The sequence below is a fragment of the Ranitomeya imitator genome, chromosome 10 (assembly GCF_032444005.1).
Source record: "Ranitomeya imitator isolate aRanImi1 chromosome 10, aRanImi1.pri, whole genome shotgun sequence".
NCBI lineage: Eukaryota > Metazoa > Chordata > Amphibia > Anura > Dendrobatidae > Ranitomeya > Ranitomeya imitator.
In genome coordinates, this window is record NC_091291.1 from 66,758,302 (window position 1) to 66,783,604 (window position 25,303).

At 43.1% G+C, this 25,303-nt stretch overlaps 1 protein-coding gene across 1 annotated transcript in view; it reads right to left on the reverse strand.

Annotated features, from left to right (window-relative positions):
- Positions 1-25,303, reverse strand: part of LOC138650888 (serine/threonine-protein kinase SBK1-like) — a 79,062-nt gene that overhangs the window by 47,972 nt on the left and 5,787 nt on the right. The window contains exon 2 of the mRNA XM_069740745.1: positions 22,561-22,763. Coding sequence (XP_069596846.1) covers positions 22,561-22,763 — 203 coding nt within the window. The remainder of the gene's footprint in view (positions 1-22,560; positions 22,764-25,303) is intronic.

A 25,303-nucleotide genomic window follows, 5' to 3' on the forward strand; every position in this document is an offset into this window, starting at 1 on the left:
GATCCAACTGACAGAAGATCTACCAGTGGACATATTTTTTCCTCTCAGGTGGACCAATAAGTTGGATAAGTAAGAAACAGTCAATTGTGACACTATCTTCAACAGAAGCAGAATATGTTGCAGCAGCACATGCGAGTCAAGAAGTACTGTGGTTAAGACAATTGTTGACAGAATTAGGACAACCACAGTTGGCACCAACAAAACTAAAGGAGGACAATCAAGGATGTCTTGTTCTTGCTCAGATGGAAAGAGTCAATCCAAGAACCAAGCATATTGATGTGAAATATCATTTCTTGAGAGATCATCAGGAACAAGGAGTCTTGAAGTTAGAGTACTGTCCTACTGAAGAAATGACAGCAGACATTTTCACGAAGGCGTTGAATGCTGATAAACATCAGAGACTAATAAAAAAGTTGGGTTTGATTGAATAAGTCCTTACTGTTGAGAAAGGGTGTTGGCATATGCAACAGATTAGGACTTATTATAAGTGAAAGGAGGACTTTATACTAACCAGACAGCAGATGGCGATAGTGTGTAAAGTTATATACTTGCTGTAATGTGGGGAGGGAAGCTCTCAGTGGTTTGTTGTTTTCTTACTTTCGGTTTTGTTTTTCTTCATCAATGTGTTGTCTTCGGTGCATGGACTGTGTGACACTGAATTGTATCTCTTGTTTATCCAGTATGAAGTAAATACTGTTTACTCAAGATATCTTGCTGATTGAAGCTCTCCTAAGTACAGCGGTGACTGCAAGAAGACGCACTCTGCAACAAACCCGATACCATTTTATACTGTTCTACAGGTCCCTGATTATTTCTGACTGCAAAAGTTATGTTTTTTTATGTGTACTTCATCTCAAAATGGTAGTGGTTTCACTGATCTTATCAGTAAACAAGTAATTATCTAGTATTATCCATTTTCTGTTGGTGAGAGAGGAGACTGGTTGTCTATCATTCAAAGGCTGGGGGTTTCACTGTCATCAGTAATCAAGTATTTATTTGGTCAAATGCATTTTCAGTTTGTGAGAGAAGGCACTGTTGCCTTATAAATTGGACACCAGTCATTTGACTTACACCCTGAAGCTAAGTCCTGTGAAAGATACACTGGAATCTGTGAGAGAGAGCACTGAGCTGTGAATACACATCTTTACAGGTATTCTTTTTTTTTCAAAACTTGGATAAAAATGTTTCTAAATTGTCTATTGACTGACGCTGTGAATACATATCTTTACAACTATTCTTTTCTTTTCCAAACTTAGGTAATTCTAATGAGCACAATGCACCATGACAATGCCGTAAGTGATAGAGAAGACAGAAAGCCTGACATTATTTTGGATTATAATGCCACAAAGGGAGCAGTTGATACTTTAGACCAAGCAATATCAACATATACATGCAAACGCAAAACCAATCGGTGGCCAATGATTTTATTTTATAACATACTGGACATTTTTGCATACAATGCATTTGTCTCATAGAGAGAAATCGACCCCGATTGGAACCGGAATAAGCTGCATAAAAGAAGATTATTTATTGAGGAATTGGGCAAATCCCTGGTTAGGCCATATATTGAGAGCAGAAAAGTGACCCCCAGAAGTGAAGGAGCAACAGCCATTGTAAAAAGTGTCCAGCGTGCTCAAGAAAGAGACTCCACATCCACGGCCTCCACCAGCACAGCTGCCAGCAGCACAGCTACCAGCAAAAAAAAAGGAAGAAATGTAGCTTCTGTCCATCTTCCTGTGACAATAAGACTAATCTGACATGTGCTGGATGTTCAAAATATCTGAGTAAGGCTGGCGTCACACTCAGCGTATGAAAATACGGTCCGTATATTACGGCCGTAATACGCTGAAAAGCCCCCAAAATAGTGGTCCGTAGCTCCTCCATAGGCAGGGTGTGTCAGCGTTTTTTGCGCATGGCATCCTCCGTAAGTAATCCGTATGGCATCCGTACTGCGTGTTTTTCTCACAGGCTTGTGTAAAAAAAAAACAAAAACAGATATACTGTCTATATATATATATATATATATATATATATATATGTCAGTAGACACATATATGTATATATATTATTACTTCATACAGCGCTATATAGCTTTAAAGCCGGTAATTCAATTGCCGGCTTTTGCTATCTCCTTCCTAAACCCGACATGATATGAGACATGGTTTACATACAGTAAACCATCTCATATCACCATTTTTTTTGCATCCTTATTTTACTAGCTAGAACGGCCAAATTTTGCATAGACACACTACTAACATTAGTAGTGTGGAATATGCAAAAAAAATGGTGATATGAGATGGTTTACTGTATGTAAACCAGGTCTTATATTATGTCGGGTTTAGGAAGGAGATAGCAAAAGCCGGCAATTGAATTACCGGCTTTCTGCTATCTCGCGCTGTATGAAGTAATAATATATATACATGTGTCTCCCTGACATATATATATATATAGAGAGAGAGAGAGACAGTATATATGTTTTTTTTTTTTTTTAACACATGGATCCCTTGTATAGCCGTATGTCGGTTTTGCAAGCCTGCGATAAAAACACGCAGTACGGATGCCATACGGATTACATACGGAGGATGCCATGCGCAAAGAACGGTGACACACCCTGCCTACAGAGGAGCTACGGACCACTATTTTGGGGACTTTTCAGCGTATTACTGCCGTAATATACGGACCGTATTGTTTTACGCTGTGTGTGACGCCGGCCTAACTCACCGCTCCCTCTTTCTGACCACAACCTACTCACATTCTCTTCCCTCTCCACTCCTTATCCACAATCCCCACCCCCCAAACTTGCATACCCTCGCAGAAATCTTAAACACCTCAATCTACACTCACTGTCTGAAACCCTTCTCCCTCTTACAGGCATAATTCCCCACACAATGCGGATGGCGCTGCCGATTTATATAACACTACAATAAACAAAGCAAATCAAGGCAGCAAAGATTGAGACAGAGAGACTTATTGCCAGAGAGAGTAAAAATATTCCCAAAATATTCTTTAACTACATAAATAGTAAGAAACTAAAAAGTGATAGTGTTGGCCCCTTTTAAATTAGTCTGAGTGAAATGGTGGATGAGGATGAAGAAAAAGCCAATATGCTAAATGACTTTTTTTCATCAGTATTTACACAAGAAAATTCCATGCCAGACAATATGATCAGTGATAACAAAAATTCCCCATTAAGTGTCACCTGCTTAACCCAGCAGGAAGTACGTCGGCGTCTAAAAATCACTAAAATTGACAAATCTCTAGGCCCGGATGGGATACACCCCTGAGTACTGCAGGAATTAAGTACAGTCGTTGATAGACCATTATTTTTTAAGACTCCATAGTAACAGGGTCTGTACCACAGGACTGGCGTATAGCAAATGTGGTGCCAATATTCAAAAAGGGGACAAAAACTGAACTCACACATTAAAGGCCAGAAAGATTAACCTCTACTGTGGGTAAAATCCTGAAGAGCATTCTAAGGGATGCTATACTGGAGTATCTGAAGAGGAATAACCTTATGACCCAATATCAGCATGGGTTTACTAGGGACCATTCCTGTCGGACAAATCTGATCAATTTCTATGAAGAGGTAAGTTCTGGACTGGACCAAGGGAACGCAGTGGACTTAGTGTATATGGACCGTTTCAAAGCTTTTGATACGGTGCCACACAAAAGGTTGATATATAAGATGAGAATAATGGGGATAGGTGAAAATATGTGTAAGTGGGTTAAGGGCTGGCTCAGGGATAGGAAACAAAGGGTTGTTATTAATGGAGCACACTCTGACTGGGTCGCGGTTAGCAAATGGGTACCACAGGGGTCAGTATTGGGCCCTCTTCTTTTTAACATATTTATTAATGACCTTGTAGGGGGCATTCAGAGTAGAATTTCAATATTTGCAGATGACACTAAACTCTGCAGGGTAATCAATACAGGGGAGGACAAGTTTATATTACAGGATGATTTATGTAAACTAGAAGCTTGGGCTGATAAATGGCAAATGAGCTTTAATGGGGATAAATGTAAGGTCATGCACTTGGGTAGAAGTAATAAGATGTATAACTATGTGCTTAATTCTAAAACTCTGGGCAAAACCGTCAATGAAAAAGACCTGGGAGTACGGGTGGATGGCAAACTCACATTTAGTGGCCAGTGTCAGGCAGCTGCTACAAAAGGCAAATAAAATAATGGGATGCATTAAAAGAGGCATAGATGAACATGAGGAGAACATAATTTTACCTCTATACAAGTCACTAGTTCGACCACACTTAGAATACTGTGCACAGTTCTGGTCTCCGGTGTATAAGAAAGACATAGCTGAACCGGAGCAGGTGCAGAGAAGAGCGACCAAGGTTATTAGAGGACTGGGGGGTCTGCAATACCAAGATAGGTTATTACACTTGGGGCTATTTAGTTTGGAAAAACGAAGGCTAAGGGGTGATCTTATGTTAATGTATAAATATATGAGGGGACAGTACAAAGACCTTTCTGATTGATCTTTTTAATCATAGACCTGAGACAGGGACAAGGGGGCATCCTCTACGTCTGGAGGAAAGAAGGTATAAGCATAATAACAGATGCGGATTCTTTACTGTAAGAGCAGTGAGACTATGGAACTCTCTGCCATATGATGTTGTAATGAGTGATTCATTACTAACATTTAAGAGGGGACTGGATACCTTTCTTGAAAAGTATAATGTTACAGGGTATATATAATAGATTCCTTGTTAGGGTGTTGATCCAGGGAACTAGTCTGATTGCCGTATGTGGAGTCGGGAAGGAATTTTTTCCCCCAGTGTGGAGTTTACTCTTTGCCACATGGGTTTTTTTGCCTTCCTCTGGATAAATATGTTAGGGCATGTTGGGTTAGGCTACAGGTTAAACTAAATGGACTTAAAGTCTTCCTTCAACCTTAATAACTATGTTACTATGTCATAGCTGTAGCTCTTTAATCGGTTGCCCCTCTCACACATAACAAAGCTCGCAAAATCAACAGACAGTCCTGGCTCACCAGCCTGACCAAAGAACTGAGATGGAGTATCAGGGTTGCTGAGTGGAGATGGAAAAGATCCCACTACAATGAGCACTTCATCGCATTCAAACAGTCCCTCACTACTTTCAAGGCCACACTCGCTGCAGCAAAACAAACCTACTTCTCATCTCTCATATCCTCCCTGTCTCACAACCCTAAACAGTCACACAACACTTTCAATTCTCTCCTCCATTCCCCAACACCCCCTCCCTCTCCACTCATCTCAGCAGAAAACTTTGCCTCATTGTTCAAGCAGAAGATTACATAGTTACATAGTTATTAAGGTTGAAGGAAGACTATAAGTCCATCTAGTTCAACCCATAGCCTAACCTAACATGCCCTAACATGTTGATCCAGAGAAAAAAAAACCATGTGGCAAAGAGTAAGCTCCACCTTGGGGAAAAAAATTCCTTCCCGACTCCACATAGGGAAATCAGACTAGTTCCCTGGATCAACGCCCTATCAAGGAATCTAGTATATATACCCTGTAACATTATACTTTTCCAGAAAGGTATCCAGTCCCCTCTTAAATTTAAGTAACGAATCACTCATTACAACATCATACGGCAGAGAGTTCCATAGTCTCACTGCTCTTACAGTAAAGAATCCGCGTCTGTTATTATGCCTAAACCTTCTTTCCTCCAGACGTAGAGGATGCCCCCTTGTCCCTGTCTCAGGTCTATGATTAAAAAGATCATCAGAAAGGTCTTTGTATTGTCCCCTCATATATTTACACATTAAAATAAGATCACCCCTTAGTCTTTGTTTTTCCAAACTAAATAGCCCCAAGTGTAATAACCTATCTTGGTATTGCAGACCCCCCAGTCCTCTAATAACCTTGGTCGCTCTTCTCTGCACCCGCTCTAGTTCAGCTATGTCTTTCTTATACACCGGAGACCAGAACTGTGCACAGTATTCTAAGTGTGGTCGAACTAGAGACTTGTATAGAGGTAAAATTATATTCTTCTCATGAGCATCTATGCCTCTTTTAATGCATCCCATTATTTTATTTGCCTTAGTAGCAGCTGCCTGACACTGGCCACTGAATATGAGTTTGTCATCCACCCATACACCCAGGTCCTTTTCATTGATGGTTTTGCCCAGAGTTTTAGAAATAAGCACATAGTTATACATCTTATTACTTCTACCCAAGTGCATGACCTTACATTTATTCCCATTAAAGCTCATTTGCCATTTATCAGCCCAAACTTCAAGTTTACATAAATCATCCTGTAATATAAACTTGTCCTCCCCTGTATTGATTACCATGCAGAGTTTAGTGTCATCTGCAAATATTGAAATTCTACTCTGAATGCCCCCTACAAGGTCATTAATAAATATGTTAAAAAGAAGAGGGCCCAATAGTGACCCCTGTGGTACCCCACTGCTAACCGCGACCCAGTCCGAGTGTGTTCCATTAATAACCACCCCTTGTTTCCTATCCCTGAGCCAGCTCTCAACCCACTTACACATATTTTCCCTTATCCCCATTATTCTCATTTTATGTATCAACCTTTTGTGTGGCACCGTATCAATAGCTTTTGAAAAGTCCATATACACAACATCCACTGGGTTCCCTTGGTCCAGTCTGGAACTTACCTCTTCATAGAAACTGATCAAATTAGTCTGACATGAACGGTCTCTAGTAAACCCGTGCTGACACTGGGTCATGAGGTTATTCCTCTTCAGATACTCCAGTATAGCATCCCTTAGAATGCCCTCCAGGATTTTACCCACAGTAGAGGTTAAAGGGAACCTGTCACCCTGAAAATCGTGGGTGAGGTAAGCCCACCGGCATCAGGGGCTTATTTACAGCATTCTGTAATGCTGTAGATAAGCCCCTGATGTTACCTGAAAGAGGAGAAAAAGACGTTAGATTATACTCACCCAGGGGCGGTCCCGCTGCTGGTCAGGTCGGATGGGCGTCTCCGGTCCGCTGCGGCGCCTCCCATCTTCATTACAAGACGTCCTCTTCTGATCTTCAGCCACAGCTCGGGCACAGGCGTACTTTGCTCTGCCCTCTTGAGGGCAGAGGATAGTACTGCAGTGCGCAGGCGCTGGAAAGGTCAGAGGCCCGGCGCCTGCACACTGCAGTACTTTGTCTGCCCTCAACAGGGCAGAGCAAAGTATGCCTGTGCCGGAGCCGTGGCTGAAGATCAGAAGAGGACGTCTTGTAATGAAGATGGGAGGCGCCACCCCAGACCGGAGACGCCCATCCGACCTGACCAGCAGCAGGACCGCCCCTGGGTGAGTATAATATAACGTCTTTTTCTCCTCTTTCAGGTAACATCGGGGGCTTATCTACAGCATTACAGAATGCTGCAGATAAGCCCCTGATGCCGGTGGGCTTACCTCACCCGCGATTTTCGGGGTGACAGGTTCCCTTTAAACTTACTGGCCTATAATTTCCGAGTTCAGTTTTTGTCCCCTTTTTGAATTGATAACATCAGAGACAGTTTTGGTCGACAACCCCCAGAGCCCTTCCTCCTAACTGCTCAGCCCTACTCCTCCAAAACCAACTTCTCCACCATTACAGAAGATCGACTCTCCACTCTACTCTCAAGATCACATCAGACCACCTGTGCACTTGACCCGATCCTATCCCACTTCATCCCAAACCTCACCACAGTTTTCATTCCAACCCTAACCCATCTTTTCAACCTATCACTAACAACTGGTGTTCTCCCCTCAATATTTAAACATGCCTCCATCACACCTATCCTCAAAAAATCCTCTCTTGACTCATGCTCTGCATCTAGCTATCACCCCATATCACTTCTCCCCTATGCCTCAAAACTACTGGATCAACATGTCCATCTTGAACTGTCCTCCCACCTCTCTTCTTACTCCCTATTCAACCACTTTCAATCTGGTTTCCGGCTCCATCCCTCCACTGAAACTACTCTAACTAAAGTCACCAATGACATATTAATGCCAAAGCCAATCGACACTACTCTCTCCTCCTCCTCCTAGACCAGTCCTCTGCCTTTGACACAGTGGACCATTCCCTACTATTACAGATGCTCTCATCTCTTCGCATCACTGACTTGGCCCTATCTTGGATTTCGTTGTACCTAACATACCGGACATTCAGCGTCTCCCACTCGCACACCACCTTCTCACCTCGCCCCTATCTGTCGGAGTCCCACAAGGTTCAGTCCTAAGGAATCTGCTCTTTTCCATCTATAACTTTGGCCTTGGACAGCTCATAGAGTCCCATGGTTTTCAGCATCATCTCTATGCCGACAACACATCTCTGGACCAGATATCACCACCCTACTAAACAGAATCCCACAATGTCTGTCTGCTATTTCATCCTTCTTCTCCTCTAGATTTCTAAAACTTAATATGGACAAAACAGAATTCATCATCTTTCCCCCATCTCACTTGACTCCCCCAACAGACCTATGCATTAAAGTAAATGGCTGCCCACTCTCCCGAGTCCCACAAGCTCGCTGCCTCAGGGTAATCCTTGACACTGATCTCTACTTCAAACCACATATCAAAGCCCTTTCCACTTCCTGCTGACTCCAACTCAAAAATATTTCCTGGATCTGTACATTCCTCAACCAAGAATCTTCAAAAACCCTAGTCCATGCCCTCATCATCTCCCGCCTTGACTACTGCAACCTCCTGCTCTGTGGCCTCCCTTCTAACACTTTCACACCCCTCCAATGTATTCTAAACTCTGCTGCCCGACTAATCCACCTGTCCCCTCACTATTCCCCAGCCTTTTTCTCTGTCAATAACTGCACTGACTTACCCATTACCCAACGACTCCAGTTCAAAACTCTAACCATGACATACAAAGCCATCCACAACATGTCTCCTCCATACATCTGTGATCTCATCTCCCGGTACTTACCTACACGCAACCTTCGATCCTCACAAGAACTTCTTCTATACTCCCCTCTTATCTTCTCTTCCCACAATCGCATACAACCGCATCTCCAATACTCTGGAACTCTGGAGTTAAAACAGTATTGTTGTTTCTAAATGATTATGAACTTGTTTTCTCTGCATTATTTGAGGTCTGAAAGCACTGTTTGTTTGTTTTTGAAATTTTGACCATTTCTCCTTTTCAGAAAAAAAAACCAAAATGTATTGCTTGGAAATTCGGAGACGTGTTGTCAGAAGTTTATAGAATAAAAGAACAATTTACATTTTACTCACAAATATACCTACAGTCATGGCCAAAAGTATTGACACCCCTGCAATTCTGTCAGATAATACTCAGTTTCTTCCTGGAAATGATTGCAAACACAAATTATTTGGTATTATCTTCATTTAATTTGTCTTAAATGAAAAAACACAAAAGAGAATGAAGCAAAAAGCAAAACATTGATAATTTCACACAAAACTCCAAAAATGGGCCAGACAAAAGTATTGGCACCCTCAGCCTAATACTTGGTTGCACAACCTTTAGCCAAAATAACTGCGACCAACCGCTTCCGGTAACCATCAATGAGTTTCTTACAATGCTCTGCTGGAATTTTAGACCATTCTTCTTTGGCAAACTGCTCCAGGTCCCTGATATTTGAAGGATGCCTTCTCCAAACTGTCATTTTTAGATCTCTCCACAGGTGTTCTATGGGATTCAGGTCTGGACTCATTGCTGACCACCATAGAAGTCTCCAGTGCTTTCTCTCAAACCATTTTCTAGTGCTTTTTGAAGGTGTGTTTTGGGTCATTGTCCTGCTGGAAGACCCATGACCTCTGAGGGAGACCCAGATTTCTCACACTGGGCCCTACATTATGCTGCAAAATTTGTTGGTAGTCTTCAGACTTGATTATGCCATGCACACGGTCAAGCAGTCCAGTGCCAGAGGCAGCAAAGCAGCCCCAAAACATCAGGGAACCTCCGCCATGTTTGACTGTAGGGACCGTGTTCTTTTCTTTGAATGCCTCTTTTTTTCTCCAGTAAACTATGTTGATGCCTTTGCCCAAAAAGCTCTGCTTTTGTCTCATCTGACCAGAGAACATTCTTCCAAAACGTTTTAGGCTTTTTCAGGTAAGTTTTGGCAAACTCCAGCCTGGCTTTTTTATGTCTCGGGGTAAGAAGTGGGGTCTTCCTGGGTCTCCTACCATACAGTCCCTTTTCATTCAGACGCCGACGGATAGTACGGGTTGACACTGTTGTACCCTCGGACTGCAGGGCAGCTTGAACTTGTTTGGATGTTAGTCGAGGTTCTTTATCCAACATCCGCACAATCTTGCGTTGAAATCTCTTGTCAATTTTTCTTTTCCGTCCACATCTAGGGAGGTTAGCCACAGTGCCATGGGCTTTAAACTTCTTGATGACACTGCGCACGGTAGACACAGGAACATTCAGGTCTTTGGAGATGGACTTGTAGCCTTGAGATTGCTCATGCTTCCTCACAATTTGGTTTCTCAAGTCCTCAGACAGTTCTTTGGTCTTCTTTCTTTACTCCATGCTCAATGTGGTACACACAAGCACACAGGACAGAGGTTGAGTCAACTTTAATCCATGTCAACTGGCTGCAAGTGTGATTTAGTTATTGCCAACACCTGTTAGGTGCCACAGGTATGGTACAGGTGCTGTTAATTACACAAATTAGAGAAGCATCACATGATTTTTCGAACAGTGCCAATACTTTTGTCCACCCCCTTTTTTATGTTTGGTGTGGAATTATATCCAATTTGGCTTTAGGACAATTCTTTTTGTGTTTTTTCATTTAAAACAAATTAATATTAACAAAGAATTTGTGTTTGCAATCATTTTCAGGAAGAAACTGAGTATTATCTGACAGAATCGCAGGGGTGTCAATACTTTTGGCCATAACTGTATGAACAGAAAAATCAGACAAACTAAACATTTTGCAGGGGTCTCTTAATTTTTGCCAGACCTGTATATCTCATGTCTATAAACGTAGTATAAAATATGCCATCACATACTATCCTGTATATAGCATCTGATGTCTGTACACATAGTATAATATGCACCAGCCACCTACTATCCTGTATATAACATCTGATTTACATAGTATAATATATACCATTGCATACTATACTTTATATAACATCTTATGCCTGTAGTCATAGAATAATATATATATAATCACATACTATCCTGTATATAACATCTGGTATCTGTACACATAGTGTAATATATACCATCACATACTGTGTGTATATAATATACAGTTTTGTTCAAAAGTTTACATACCCTGGCAGAATTTTTGCCTTCTTGGCCTTTTTTCAGATAATATGGATGATTACACCAAAACGTTTTCTCCATTCATGGTTAGTGGTTGGGTGAAGCCATTTATTATCAAAATACTGTGTTTTCTCTTTTTAAATCATAATTACAACCCAAAACATCCAAATGACCCTGACCAAAAGTTTGCGTACCCCATTTCTTAATACCATGTATTGCCCCTCTAATGTCAATGACAGCTTGAAGTCTTTTGTGGTAGTTATGGATGAGGTTCTTTATTTTCTCAGATGGTAAAGCTGTCCACTCCTCTTGGCAAAAAGCCTCCAGTTCATGTAAATTCCTGGGCTGTCTAGTATGAAATCCATGCATGAGATCTCTCCAGATTTTCTCAATGATATTGAGGTCAGGAGACTGAGATGGCCACTCCAGAACCTTCACTTTGTTCTGCTGTAGTCAATGGATCATTGTCATGTTGGAACGTTCATGTACGTCCCATGTGCCGTTTCCAGGCTGATGAGTGCAAATTTACCTCCACTATTTGCTGTTAAAGTGCTGCATTCATCTTTCCTTCAACTTTGACCAAGTTTCCTGTGCCTTTGTAGCTCACACATCTCCAAAACATAAGCAATCCACCTCTGTGCTTTACAGTAGGAATGATGTTCCTTGCATCATAGGCCTTGTTGACCTCTCTCCAAATATAACGTTTATGGTTCTGGCCAAAAAGTTTAATTTTGGTCTCATCACTCCAAATGACCTTGTTCCAGAAGTTTTGAGGCATGTCTCTGTGCTATAATGCGTATTTCAGGTGAAATACTTTGTGGCATTTGCACTGTAATGGCTTTCTTCTGGCGACTCGACCATGCAGCCCATTTTTCTTCAAATGCCTCTTTATTGTGCATCTTGAAACAGCCACACTGCTAGTTTTCAGATGTTATTTGTGGGTCTTTCTTTGCATAAATGAACAATTTTCCTGGCAGTTGTGGATAAAATTTTTGTTGGTCTACCTGACCGTGGTTTTGTTTTTACAGAGCCCCTGATTATCCATTTTTTGATCACAGTTTGTATGCTGCTGACTGGCATTATCAATTCCTTGTATATCTTTTTGTATCCCTTTCCTGTTTTATATAGTTCAACCACCTTTTCCCGTAGATCCATTGACAATAATTCTTTTGCTTTCCCCATGACTCACAACACAGAAACATCAGTGGCTGGATGAAAGATGCAAGAGTCTATCTGGATTCCAAAAACTCACTTAGCTTTCATGCACACACACTGATTACAAGCAAACAGATCACAGGCAGGTGAGGATGTTTGGATCATTTGGATGTTTTGGGTTGTCATTCTGATTTAAAAAAGAAAACACAGTAGTTTGTCAATAAATTACTTCATCCAACCACTAACTATGAGTAGAGAAAAAGTTTGGTATGGATGGAAGAGGTTAAGGGAGGAGTAATCAAACTTTTTTATGTAACTCGCTTAAACCAACTTACAATTTACAAAACTAAACTAGCTATCTAGAACCACGAGGCGTAAGTGCAAGTGGACAAAGAGTTGAACATGTATGGTTGGATAAGGCAAGGGAGGAGTAATCCAACACTTTTTTTTTAGGGAACTGACTTCAAAGAGCATAGAATGAACCCAAAATAATCTAACAAGCTACAACCAAGGGGCAGAGGTCCTAATGGAGCAGGAGGTTGAGTAGGTGGATGTGGCAGTGTAGGTGAATGAGGCGGAGGAGGAGGTAGCCAACGTTTTTTTTTATTTGGGGAAAAGGCACCCAAATTAAACGATTGGCAAATAGAGTTGAATACTGGCCGGGTGCGGCTGTCATAGTTGTCTAGTCATCCAAAAGTCCTATGGAATCTGCGCACGGTTAATTTTAAGGAATGTTAGCTTCCCCATATTGGATTTGGACAGCAGATGTGCCTGTCTGTGATGACAACTCCTGCTGTGCTAAACAAATGTTCCGACAGTACACTTGCCGCAGGGCAAGCTCAGGCCATGTGTCCAATTTGACGACCCAGAAGATAAATAGGGCAGTGGAGACATGTGGACACATACTCTTCCACCATCTTGTTGTAATGCTGCTTACTGCTAATGTGATGCCTCTCCAGTGATGGAAGTAATAATGATACATGGTTCTTGTAGTCGGGATCCAGCAGGGTGGTCATCTAGTAATCTGCACTGATAACAATATGGGCGACTGCAGCATGTATTGGCTCATGTGTGCCTGACTGCCCATAGACAATGACAAACTGTCCTGGGTAGGAGGTATATCGTTTGGGTACTAGCTATGCTCCAGTGATGCCTGTGAACTGATCTGAGTGCCACTGTGATGTGAATATGGGTGTTCCTCCTTCTCTGCCTCCTCCTCATTATCATCATCCTCCCAAACTGTCATTTGTCTGTACAGTCATGGCCAAAAGTTTTGAGAATGACACCAAAATTATATTTTCACATGATCTGCTGCCCTCTGGTTTTTATTAGTGTTTGATGTTTATATCACATACAGAAATATAATTGCAATCATATTATGAGTACCAATAGGTTATATTGACAGTTAGAATGAGTTAATGCAGCAAGTCAATATTTGCAGTGTTGACCCTTCTTCTTCAAGACCTCTGCAATTCTCCCTGGCATGCTCTCAATCAACTTCTGGACCAAATCCTGACTGATAGCAGTCCATTCTTGCATAATCAATGCTTGCATTTTGCCAGAATTTGTTGGTTTTTGTTTGTCCACCCGTCTCTTGATGATTGACCACAAGTTCTCAATGGGATTAAGATCTGGGGAGTTTCCAGGCCATGGACCCAAAATCTCTATGTTTTGTTCCATGAGCCATTTAGTTATCACCTTTGCTTTATGGCAAGGTGCTCCATCATGCTGGAAAAGGCATTGTTGGGCGCCAAACTGCTCTTGGACGGTTGGGAGAAGTTGCTCTTGGAGGACATTCTGGTACCATTCTTTATTCATGGCTGTGTTTTTAGGCAAGACTGTGAGTGAGCCGATTCCCTTGGCTGAGAAGCAACCCCACACATGAATGGTTTCAGGATGCTTTACAGTTGGCATGAGACAAGACTGGTGGTAGCGCTCACCTCTTCTTCTCCGAATAAGCTGTTTTCCAGATGTCCCAAACAATCGAAAAGGGGATTCATCAGAGAAAATGACTTTGCCCCAGTCCTCAGCAGTCCACTCCCTGTACCTTTTGCAGAATATCAGTCGGTCCCTGATGTTTTTTTCTGGAGAGAAGTGGCTTCTTAGCTGCCCTCCTTGAAACCAGGCCTTGCTCAACGAGTCTCCGCCTCACAGTGCATGCAGAAGCACTTACACCAGCCTGCTGCCATTGCTGAGGAAGCTCGGCACTGCTGGTAGTCCGATCCTGCAGCTAAAACAGTTTTAGGATACGGTCCTGGCGCTTGCTGGTCTTTCTTGGGCGCCCTGGAGCCTTTTTGACAACAATGGAAGCTCTCTCCTTGAAGTTCTTGATGATGCGATAGATTGTTGACTGAGGTGCAATCTTTGTAGCTGCGATACTCTTCCCTTTTAGGCCATTTTTGTGCAGTGCAATGATGGCTGCACGTGTTTCTTTAGAGATAACCATGGTTAACTGAAGAGAAACAATGATACCAAGCACCAGCCTCCTTTTAAAGTGTCCAGTGATGTCATTCTTACTTAATCATGACTGATTGATCGCCAGCCCTGTCCTCATCAACACCCACACCTGTGTTAATGGATCAATCACTAAAACGATGTTAGCTGCTCCTTTTAAGGCAGGACTGCAATGATGTTGAAATGTGTTTTGGGGGTTAAAGTTCATTTTCTGGGCAAATATTGACTTTGCAAGTACAGTAATTGCTGTTAAGCTGATCACTCTGACATTCAGGAGTATATACAAATTGCCATTAGAAAAAATGAAGCAGTAGACTTTGGAAAAATTAATATTTGTCTCATTCTCAAAACTTTTGGCCATGACTGCACAGTGCAGTACCTGAACGAATTTCAGACAGTAACCCTCTCTCCGAGCCATGTGTGGATGACAGCAGGGCCGCCATCAGGGCATTACTGCCCTTACTGCTGTATGGGGCCCAGTCAGCAGCAGTACACAGAGGGGCCCGCAGATCCGGGGCCCCACTGTTGTGCTTCTACTGATCGGGCCCCATCGTGCACTAAAATACTGTGTACTGTGGCGAACACATCAGCGCTGGGGCCCGGGAGCCTTCTTGGAGCTGTGCACGGCCGTCTCACCTAGTCGGCTGCGCAGCTCCTGCTCGGCTGTAGCTAGAATGTATGAGCTCCCTGCAGATCCTGACTACAGCCCATACAATCCAGCAGTCTCATTAGTGAATGTGCTAGAATGTAGGGGCTCCTGTCAAGTCCTCTCAGCAGCCCATACATTCTAGCTGCTGCTTCACTGCTGACAACACTAGACACCCTGCGAACGACTGAGATAAGTATAAAAAACATTTTTGTTTTTTTAAATGGGTGAGGTGGGGGGAGTGAGACTGAAGATGATGGAGTGTGTTTGAGGGGGTACTGCACATGGTGAAATGATAGGGGGCTGCACATGATGAAATGATAGGAGGCTGCACATGATGAAATGTGTTTGAAGGGGCACTGCGCATGATGAAATGATAGTGGGCTGCAGATGATGAAATGATAGGGGGCTGCAGATGATGAAATGATAGGGGGCTGCAGATGATGAAATGATAGGGGGCTGCAGATGATAAAATGATAGGGGGCTACAGATGATGAAATGTGTTTGAGGGGGCACTGTGCATGATGAAATGATAGGGGGCTGCAAATGATGAAATGATAGGGGCTGCAAATGATGAAGTGTGTTTGAGGGGGTACTGCACATGATGAAATGATAGGGGGCTGCAGATGTTGAAATGATAGGGGGCTGCAGATGATGAAATGATAGGGGGCTGCAGATGATGAAGAGTGAGGGGGTACTGCACATGGTGAAATGATAGGGGGCTGCAGATGATGAAATTATAGGGGGCTGCAGATGATGAAATGATAGGGGGCTGCAGATGATGACATGTGTTTGAGGGGTACTGCACATGATGAAATGATAGGGGGCTGCAGATGATGAAGTGTGTTCAAGGTTGTACTGCACATGATGAAATGATAGGGGGCTGCAGATGATGAAATGATAGGGGGCTGTAGATGATGACGTTTGTTTGAGGGGGCACTGCGCATGATGAAATGATAGGGGGCTGCAGATGATGAAGTGTGTTCAAGGGGGTACTGCACATGATGAAATGATAGGGGGCTGTAGATGATGAAATGATAGGGGGCTGCAGATGATGAAGAGTGAGGGGGTACTGCACATGGTGAAATGATAGGGGGCTGCAGATGATGAAATTATAGGGGGCTGCAGTTGATGAAATGATGGGGGACTGCAGATGATGACATGTGTTTGAGGGGTACTGCACATGATGAAATGATAGGGGGCTGCAGATGATGAAGTGTGTTCAAGGGGTACTGCACATGATGAAATGATAGGGGGCTGCAGATGATGAAATGATAGGGGGCTGTAGATGGTGACGTTTGTTTGAGGGGGCACTGCGCATGATGAAATGATAGGGGGCTGCAGATGATGAAGTATGTTCAATTGGGTACTGCACATGATGAAATGATAGGGGGCTGCAGATGATGAAATGATAGGGGGCTGTAGATGATGACGTTTGTTTGAGGGGGCACTGCGCATGATGAAATGATAGGGGGCTGCAGATGATGATGTGTGTTTGAGGGGGCACTGCGCATGATGAAATGATAGGGGGCTGCAGATGATGAAGTGTGTTTTAGGGGGTACTGCACATGATGAAATGATAGGGGGCTGCAAATGATGAAGTAAGGGGGACTGCAGATGAAGTGAAGGGGGATAGGGGACTGCAAATGATGAAGTGGGGGTGATGGGGACTGCAAATGATGATGTGGGGGTGATGGTGACTGCAAATGATGATGTGGGGGTGATGGGGACTGCAAATGATGATGTGGGGATGATTGGGACTGCAAATGATGAAGTGGGGGTGATGTCAACTGCAAATGATGATGTGGGGGTGATGGGGATTGCAAAAATGATGATGGGGACTGCAAATGATGAAGTGGGGGTGATGGGGACTGCAAATGATGATGTGGGGGTGATGGGGACTGCAAATGATGATGTGGGGATGATGGGGACTGCAAATGATGAAGTGGGGGTGATGTCAACTGCAAATGATGATGTGGGGGTGATGAGGATTGCAAATGATGATGGGTACTGCAAATGATGAAGTGGGGGTGATGGGGACTGCAAATGATGATGTGGGGGTGAAGGGGATTGCAAATGATGGGGACTGCAAATGATGATGTGGGAGTGATGGAGACTGCAGATGATGAATTGTGTTTGAGGGGGTACTGCACATGATGAAATGATAGGGGGCTGCAAATGATGAACTAAGGGGGACTGCAGATGAAGTGAAGGGGGTTAGGGGACTAAATGATGAAGGTGGACTGCAAATGATGAAGTGGGGGTGATGGGGACTGCACATCAAGTGACTGTGAGGGACGAAGGACGGCAATTGAATTGAAGGTGAGGGTGTGGAGAGCAAATGGTGTAGTGAAGGTGGGGAGAGCAAATAATGAATTTTGAGGGTGGGAAGAGCAGTTGATAATGAATAGACAGTGGGAGAGAGAGAAGACATGACAATGAATTGAGGCAGAAGGGGCATGTAACTATAATGAATCGGGGTAAGGGTTAGAGCGGGAGGTGCATAGTGGGGTCGTTGAGGATAAAGTGACTGGTAATAAATTGGGGGAAAGAATACAGGTGCTAATTAATTTATATATTAAATATGGAAAGTGGTTATGTACAGATAGTTGGGGCACAGTGGCGGATTATAATTTATATTTGGAATGGTGGGTTGCATAATAACCAATTATATATTAATGGTGGGTGAACGTCTGTATTCAGATGTGTAGGAGAAAGGGAAAAAGTGGGGAATGTGCTCTGGAAGCGGTGTTCTAGATAACTGTGTTATTTTATGCAGAGATGAGTCCTGGCTGAAAGTAGTGATGGCGGTCTGCGCTGGATTAAAAAGAAACGCAAAGATGAAGGACTTCAGCTAGAGACTAGGATTGAGCGAAACGGGTCGGCCAGATTCAGAAGTCGCCGACTTTTGGCAAAGTCGGTTTTCATGAAACCCGACCCGACCCCTGTGTGGGGTCGGCCATGAGGTCGGCGATCTTCTGAACTGGAATCGGAATTCCGATACCGATTCCCGATATGTTTAAGATATCGGGAATCGGTATCGGAATTCAGATTTAAGTGTAAAATAAAGAATAAAAATAAAAAATATTGCTATACTCACCCTCGGACGCGCCCTGGTTGTAACCGGGAGCCTTCCTTCCTAAGAATGAGCGCCTGAAGGACCTTTCGATGACGTCGCGGCTTGTGATTGGTCGCGTGAGCGGTCACATGGGCATCATGCGACCAATCATGGCCTAGGCCTAGGCCACTTTAACCCCGGGTATATTCTGGGCGGGGGGTTAATCTGGACTGTTACACCGGGCTTGAGGTGCAAGACACCAGCCACTCATCTGTCTGGGTTGATCTCTGTCCATAGCTCCTGCGCATTATGGGATTTGTGCTCCAAACAGAAGAGTTGAAGAATAGCCTGCTGTCGGTTCCCCCTGGCTGCGCTGAAGTTTGTGGTGCAGGTCTTCTTGTGACCAAATGAGGAGGTGATGGAAGAAGCAGATTAGGAGCAGTCATCCTGGACAGATAAATATCTAGCAATATTAGGTGGTAGGGCATAAGCTAGAACACCTTCAGCCTCTGTTCCAGCCGCCACTACATTTAACCAGTGGGCAGTTAGGGAGATGGAACGTCTCTGGCCATGCTTACTAGTCCATTTTCCCCATTAAAATGTCATTAAAAAATTCCCCATTAAATGTCACCAGCTTAACCCAGCAGGAAGTACAGTGGCGTCTAAAAAATCACTAAAATTGACAAATCTCAGGGCCCGGATGGGATACACCCTCGAGTACTGCAGGAATTAAGCACAGTCTTTGATAGACCATTATTTTTAATCTTTAAAGACTCCATAATAACAGGGTCTGTGCCACAGGACTGGCGTATAGCAAATGTGGTGCCAATATTCAAAAAGGGAACAAAAACTGAACTCGGAAATTATAGGCCAGTAAGCTTAACCTCTACTGTGGGTAAAATCCTGGAGAGCATTCTAAGGGATGCTATACTGGAGTATCTGAAGAGGAATAACCTCATGACCCAATATCAGCATGGGTTTACTAGGGACCGTTCCTGTCAGACTAATCTGATAAGCTTCTATGAAGAGGTAAGTTCCGGATTGGACCAAGGGAACCCAGTGGATGTAGTGTATATGAACTTTTTAAAAGCTTTTAATACGGTGCCACACAAAAGGTTGATACATAAAATGAGTATAATGGGGATAGGGGAAAATATGTGTAAGTGGGTTAAGAGCTGGCTCAGGGATAGGAAACAAAGGGTGGTTATTAATGGAGCACACTCGGACTGGGTCGCGGTTAGCAGTGGGGTACCACAGAGGTCAGTATTGGGCCCTCTTCTTTTTAACATATTTATTAATGACCTTGTAGGGGGCATACAGAGTAGAATTTCAATATTTGCAGATGACACTAAACTCTGCAGGGTAATCAATACAGGGGAGGACAATTTTATATTGCAGGATGATTTATGTAAACTAGAAGCTTGGGCTGATAAATGGCAAATGAGCTTTAATGGGGATAAATGTAAGGTCATGCACTTGGGTAGAAGTAATAAGATGTATAACTATGTGCTTAATTCTAAAACTCTGGGCAAAACCGTCAATGAAAAAGACCTGGGAGTATGGGTGGATGACAAGCTCATATTCAGTGGCCAGTGTCAGGCAGCTGCTACAAAGGCAAATAAAATAATGGGATGCATTAAAAGAAGCATAGATGCTCATGAGGAGAATATAATTTTACCTCTATACATGTCACTAGTTCGACCACACTTAGAATACTGTGCACAGTTCTGGTCTCCGGTGTATAAGAAAGACATAGCTGAACTAGAGCAGGTGCAGAGAAGAGTGACCAAGGTTATTGGAGGACTGGGGGGTCAGCAATACCAAGATAGGTTATTACACTTGGGGCTATTTAGTTTGGAAAAACAAAGGCTAAGGGTTAATCTTATTTTAATGTATAAATATATGAGGTGACAGTACAAAGACCTTTCTGATGATCTTTTTAATCATTTTTACGTCTGGAGGAAAGAAGGTTTAAGCATAATAACAGACGAAGATTCTTTACTGTAAGAGCAGTGAGACTATGGAACTCTCTGCCGTATGATGTTGTAATGAGTGATTCATTACTTAAATTTAAGAGGGGACTGGATACCTTTCTGGAAAAGTATAATGTTACAGGGTATATATACTAGATTTCTTGATAGGGCGTTGATCCAGGGATCTAGTCTGATTGCCGTATGTGGAGTCGGGAAGGAATTTTTTTCCCTAATGTGGAGCTTACTCTTTGCCACATGGTCTTTTTTTGCCTTCCTCTGGATCAACATGTTAGGGCATGTTAGGTTAGGCTATGGTTTGAACTAGATGGACTTAAAGTTCTCCTTCAACCTTAATAACTATGTTAATATGTTACATATTGGTGGGTATGTGGACCTTGCAACTGATGGCGCTGCGCAATGCACAACTGATTTGGTCCGCAACATGTTTTTCCAGGGCAGGAATGGCCCGCCTGGAAAAGTAGTGGCCTGGGAACAATGTACTGCGCGACAGCCACAGCCATCAGTTATGTCTGTAATAGTACTGTGAGTAAACACAAATTTATTTAATCTGCACCCATGTCAGTGGGAGTACTTTGCCTACAAACCACCTAAAAAATGAGGAGAGCATCAAATAGGGATCGTGGACATTGCCGTGCTGCTGCTGGTGTAATGTGCCCGTAATACAATCTGTTGGAGTGCGTATGTAATACAGACTGATGCAGCGTGTCCATAATACATCTCTTCCAAAGTCTATAGCTTGATAGCATTTTTCATACACTCATTGACAGATTCATGTTTTTCATGGTGATCTGTAGTCAGAAATTGAAAGCATACAAAATTAACCCTTTAATGACCATTCACATTACCAGGCTCCCTCTCAGGAATCAAATTTGATTCTCTGTTACCCATAGTCACCTTTCCATGAAACAGAACTCATATGGTACAGGAGGTAATCAGAAAGGAATGCGGCATGAGGAGGGTGAGGGGAATGGCCTCCAGAGGACACCACGAGCAACCTGTTTCGTCACCCAATGCACCCAAGGCAACACACAGTCACTTCTGCCAGGCTTAGACCTGCCACCGTGGCAGAAGTTCCTTTCTTTTGTCTGTTATTTTAAGTTATTTCCCTATTTATATTTGTTTGCAGGGTAATTGTCCTGCTCTTACCCCCCATTTTGCTCCATTTGCAGCCCCTAACCCTTACTATGATCATTTTGCAGACATTTTACTGTAAGGTTCCACGTTCCACGAATGCCGGCGCTTTGGACAGAGCGGAAAACTCGCTCAGCCCAAAGTGCCGCCCCCTTCTATACGCGCGGTGATTCCGGATGTGTTCATTGCACACATCCGGAATCCCCATTCATAGGGCCCTGTGATTTACCTTGCGGCGATAAAGCATCGCGGCAAGGTAAACAGACATGCTGCGGTCTAAAAAGACGCGCCGCACGTCCGTAAACGCAAGGCCGCCGGGTGCGTGTTCGCACGCATAGTGGAGACGGGATTTCAGAAAATCCCCTTCACTATGCTGTAACATCTGGATGCTGCGGGTTGAACGCTGTGGTTGTACACAGCGTTCAATCCACAGCTATTCCGGATGTAATACTGAACGTGGACATATACCCTTACAGCACAGTCAAGATCAGGGTCAAGTTCGGATCCTAACCAAATTTTGAACTCAAGTTCAGCCGAACACGACAATCGCAAACATCCACTGGTCCATTCATCCTTGCTTCCCAGCAAGTTGGCTGACAGCCTGCTCTGCTCCATGAGAGCATGCAGAAAGGCATGAGCCGTGACTGCAACCACTTCCTGTACTACCCTTATGACTGACAGTGAGTGGCTGCAGGGAGAATATAACTTAATTTTCTCCCTGTCGCCGTGCTGCCAGATAGCCTATCAGATTTAACTTCTAAATATCTGCAGATTACAAATATATCTGCAGGTAAATACTGTTTTTGGAAGTAACAGGTTTCCTTTAAATCAAAATTCCATATCTCAGAACACTGTTTTCTATATGTAACACAATGCTCTTTACTATTAAAGGCACATGTGTTAGCAACTTACTTGTGGGACAATGATAGAGTGCAGATCTCCAGCAGTTGCCAGCTCTTGAGCAAATGAAAAATATCTATTTGTTTCAAAGGCCACTTGAAAAGTTTTTATAATATTAGGGTGTAATGCCAGACACAATGACACACAATATTCCATTAGAAAATTGTCTTTCTTTGTGGATCTTTTCTTCATCAGTTTTAAAGCCATAATATTACCTGTAAATTAAAATATACAATTCAAGTATTCATATAAAACATATGACATTACACACTGTTTATGTAAGGGTATAGCCTTTTTTGCTTTCAGGGATTTTAGAACATGTTTCATCTCTGGTACCCGATCAATGTTCACAATTTTGACAAATGTAAATAAAATCTAGATTGTAAGAAAATAATTAAAAACATACCCATACTAGAAATGATAATGGATAACATGTTGGAGGAAAAGTTTTCATGGGCACTAGAGGCACTTACTAGGGATGAGCAAACATGCTCGGTGATACTTGGATAATACTCAAGTATCATGGTGCTCAGATGTGATCGTTACTTGGTGATGGGTGGTGCTTTATGTAAAACTCAAATCCGCACCCCGCATGTTTGATGCCTGTTACACAGCCAATAAACATGCAGGGATTGCCTGTGTGTCAATGTAATGCCGTAGCCATCTTGGTTGTGGCATTACTGTGATTAGCTGGCCATGTGGGTTTATCAGGGGTTATAAAAGAACTGGTGCCACCTGGCTCAGCACACTGACGCCATTGCACAGCTCTATGACACTTCGTATTGGAGGGAGAGAGTGCTTGTCTAGGCCTGTGTATGCACAGCATAACAAATTAGGCTACTTTCACACTAGCGTCGGTACCGGCCCGTCGCAGTGCGTCAAGCCAACGTACCGACGCATACTGTGAAAAAAAATCACAACGGGGGCAGCGGATGCAGTTTTTCAACACATCTGCTGCCCCAATGTAAGGTCTGGGGAGGAGGGGGCGGAGTTCCGGCCACGCATGCGCGGTTGGAAAAAGCGGAATCGACGGACAAAAAAAGTTGCATGGAACGTTTTTTTGTCCCGACAGACTTCAAAAACACGACGCATCCATCGCACGACGGATGCGACATGTGACAATGCATCGCTAATGAAAGTCTATGGAGACAAAATGCATCCTGTGGGCAACTTTGCAGAATGCGTTTTTTCTCCAAAACGACGCATTGTGACGTGTGTCGAACGACGCTAGTGTGAAAGTAGCCTTAGAGACCTGTATTGTTCATACTGGTGCTGACCCTTCCAACAACCCTTCCAAAGCTAACTGATTACTTTTCCATTTGTATCACATACAGTATAATCTGCATCTAGCCTAGGCAGTAGTGATGGGTGAACCCCTGGATGTTCGGCCGAACTGTTAAAAAAAAGTTTGGTTTGGGTATCAGAACAGTACTCGAACCCGGACCTCATTCACTTGAATGGGGACCCGAACTGTTGTGAATTCTGTGGCTGAATTCACTCCTGTGGTCACAAGTGGTACTGCAGCTTCTGAGCTTCCTCCCTCAGGTGTTCTGGTGAGCTCGTTAACTGCTTCATTACTTAACTCCGCCTGATGCTGCTATCCTTGCTCCTTGTCAATGTTTCAGTGTTGGATCTGAGCTTCTCCTGATTGTTCCTGTGACCTGCTGCTCTGTATAGCTAAGTGCTTTTTGCTTTTTTTGTTGCTTTTTTTCTGTCCAGCTTGTCTTTTGTTTTGCTGGAAGCTCTGAGACGCTAAGGGTGTACCGCCGTGCCGTTAGTTCGGCACGGTGGTTTTTTTTTGCCCCCTTTGCGTGGTTTTGCTTTAGGGTTTTTTGTAGACTGCAAAGTTCGCTTTACTGTCCTCGCTCTGTCCTAGAATATCGGGCCCCACTTTGCTGAATCTATTTCATCCCTACGTTTTGTCTTTTCATCTTACTCACAGTCATTATATGTGGGGGGCTGCCTTTTCCTTTGGGGAATTTCTCTGGGGCAAGTCAGGCCTATTTTTCTATCTTCAGGCTAGCTAGTTTCTTAGGCTGTGCCGAGTTGCCTAGGTAGTTGTTAGGCGCAATCCACAGCCGCTTTTAGTTGTGTTTAGGATAGGATCAGGTGTGCAGTCTACAGAGTTTCCACGTCTCAGAGCTCGTTCTTGTATTTTTGGGTATTTGTCAGATCACTGTGTGTGCTCTGATCGCTAAGCACACTGTGTTTCTGGATTGCCTTCATAACACCTGTCATTAGCAAACATAACAGTACAAGGAGCCTAACTAATGATTCTCAATAGAGGGAAAGAAAAAGTTCTGACATCATTTTTTTTTTTTCTGCTCTGTGTTCACTTTTTTTTTTTCCCCTAGACATTTGGGTGATTCTGGACACAGGTGTGGACATGGATATTCAGGGTCTGTGCTCTTCAATGGATAATCTCGTTATAAATGTACAAAAAATTCAAGATACTATTGATCAGAAATCTATGTTAGAACCAAGAATTCCTATTCCTGATTTGTTTTTTGGAGATAGAACTAAGTTTCTAAGTTTCAAAAATAATTGTAAGCTATTTCTGGCCTTGAAACCTCATTCTTCTGGTAATCCTATTCAACAGGTTTTGATTATTATTTCTTTTTTGCGCGGCGACCCTCAAGACTGGGCATTTTCTCTTGCGCCAGGAGACCCTGCATTGAGTAGTGTCGATGCGTTTTTCCTGGCGCTTGGATTGCTGTACGATGAGCCTAATTCAGTGGATCAGGCTGAGAAAAAT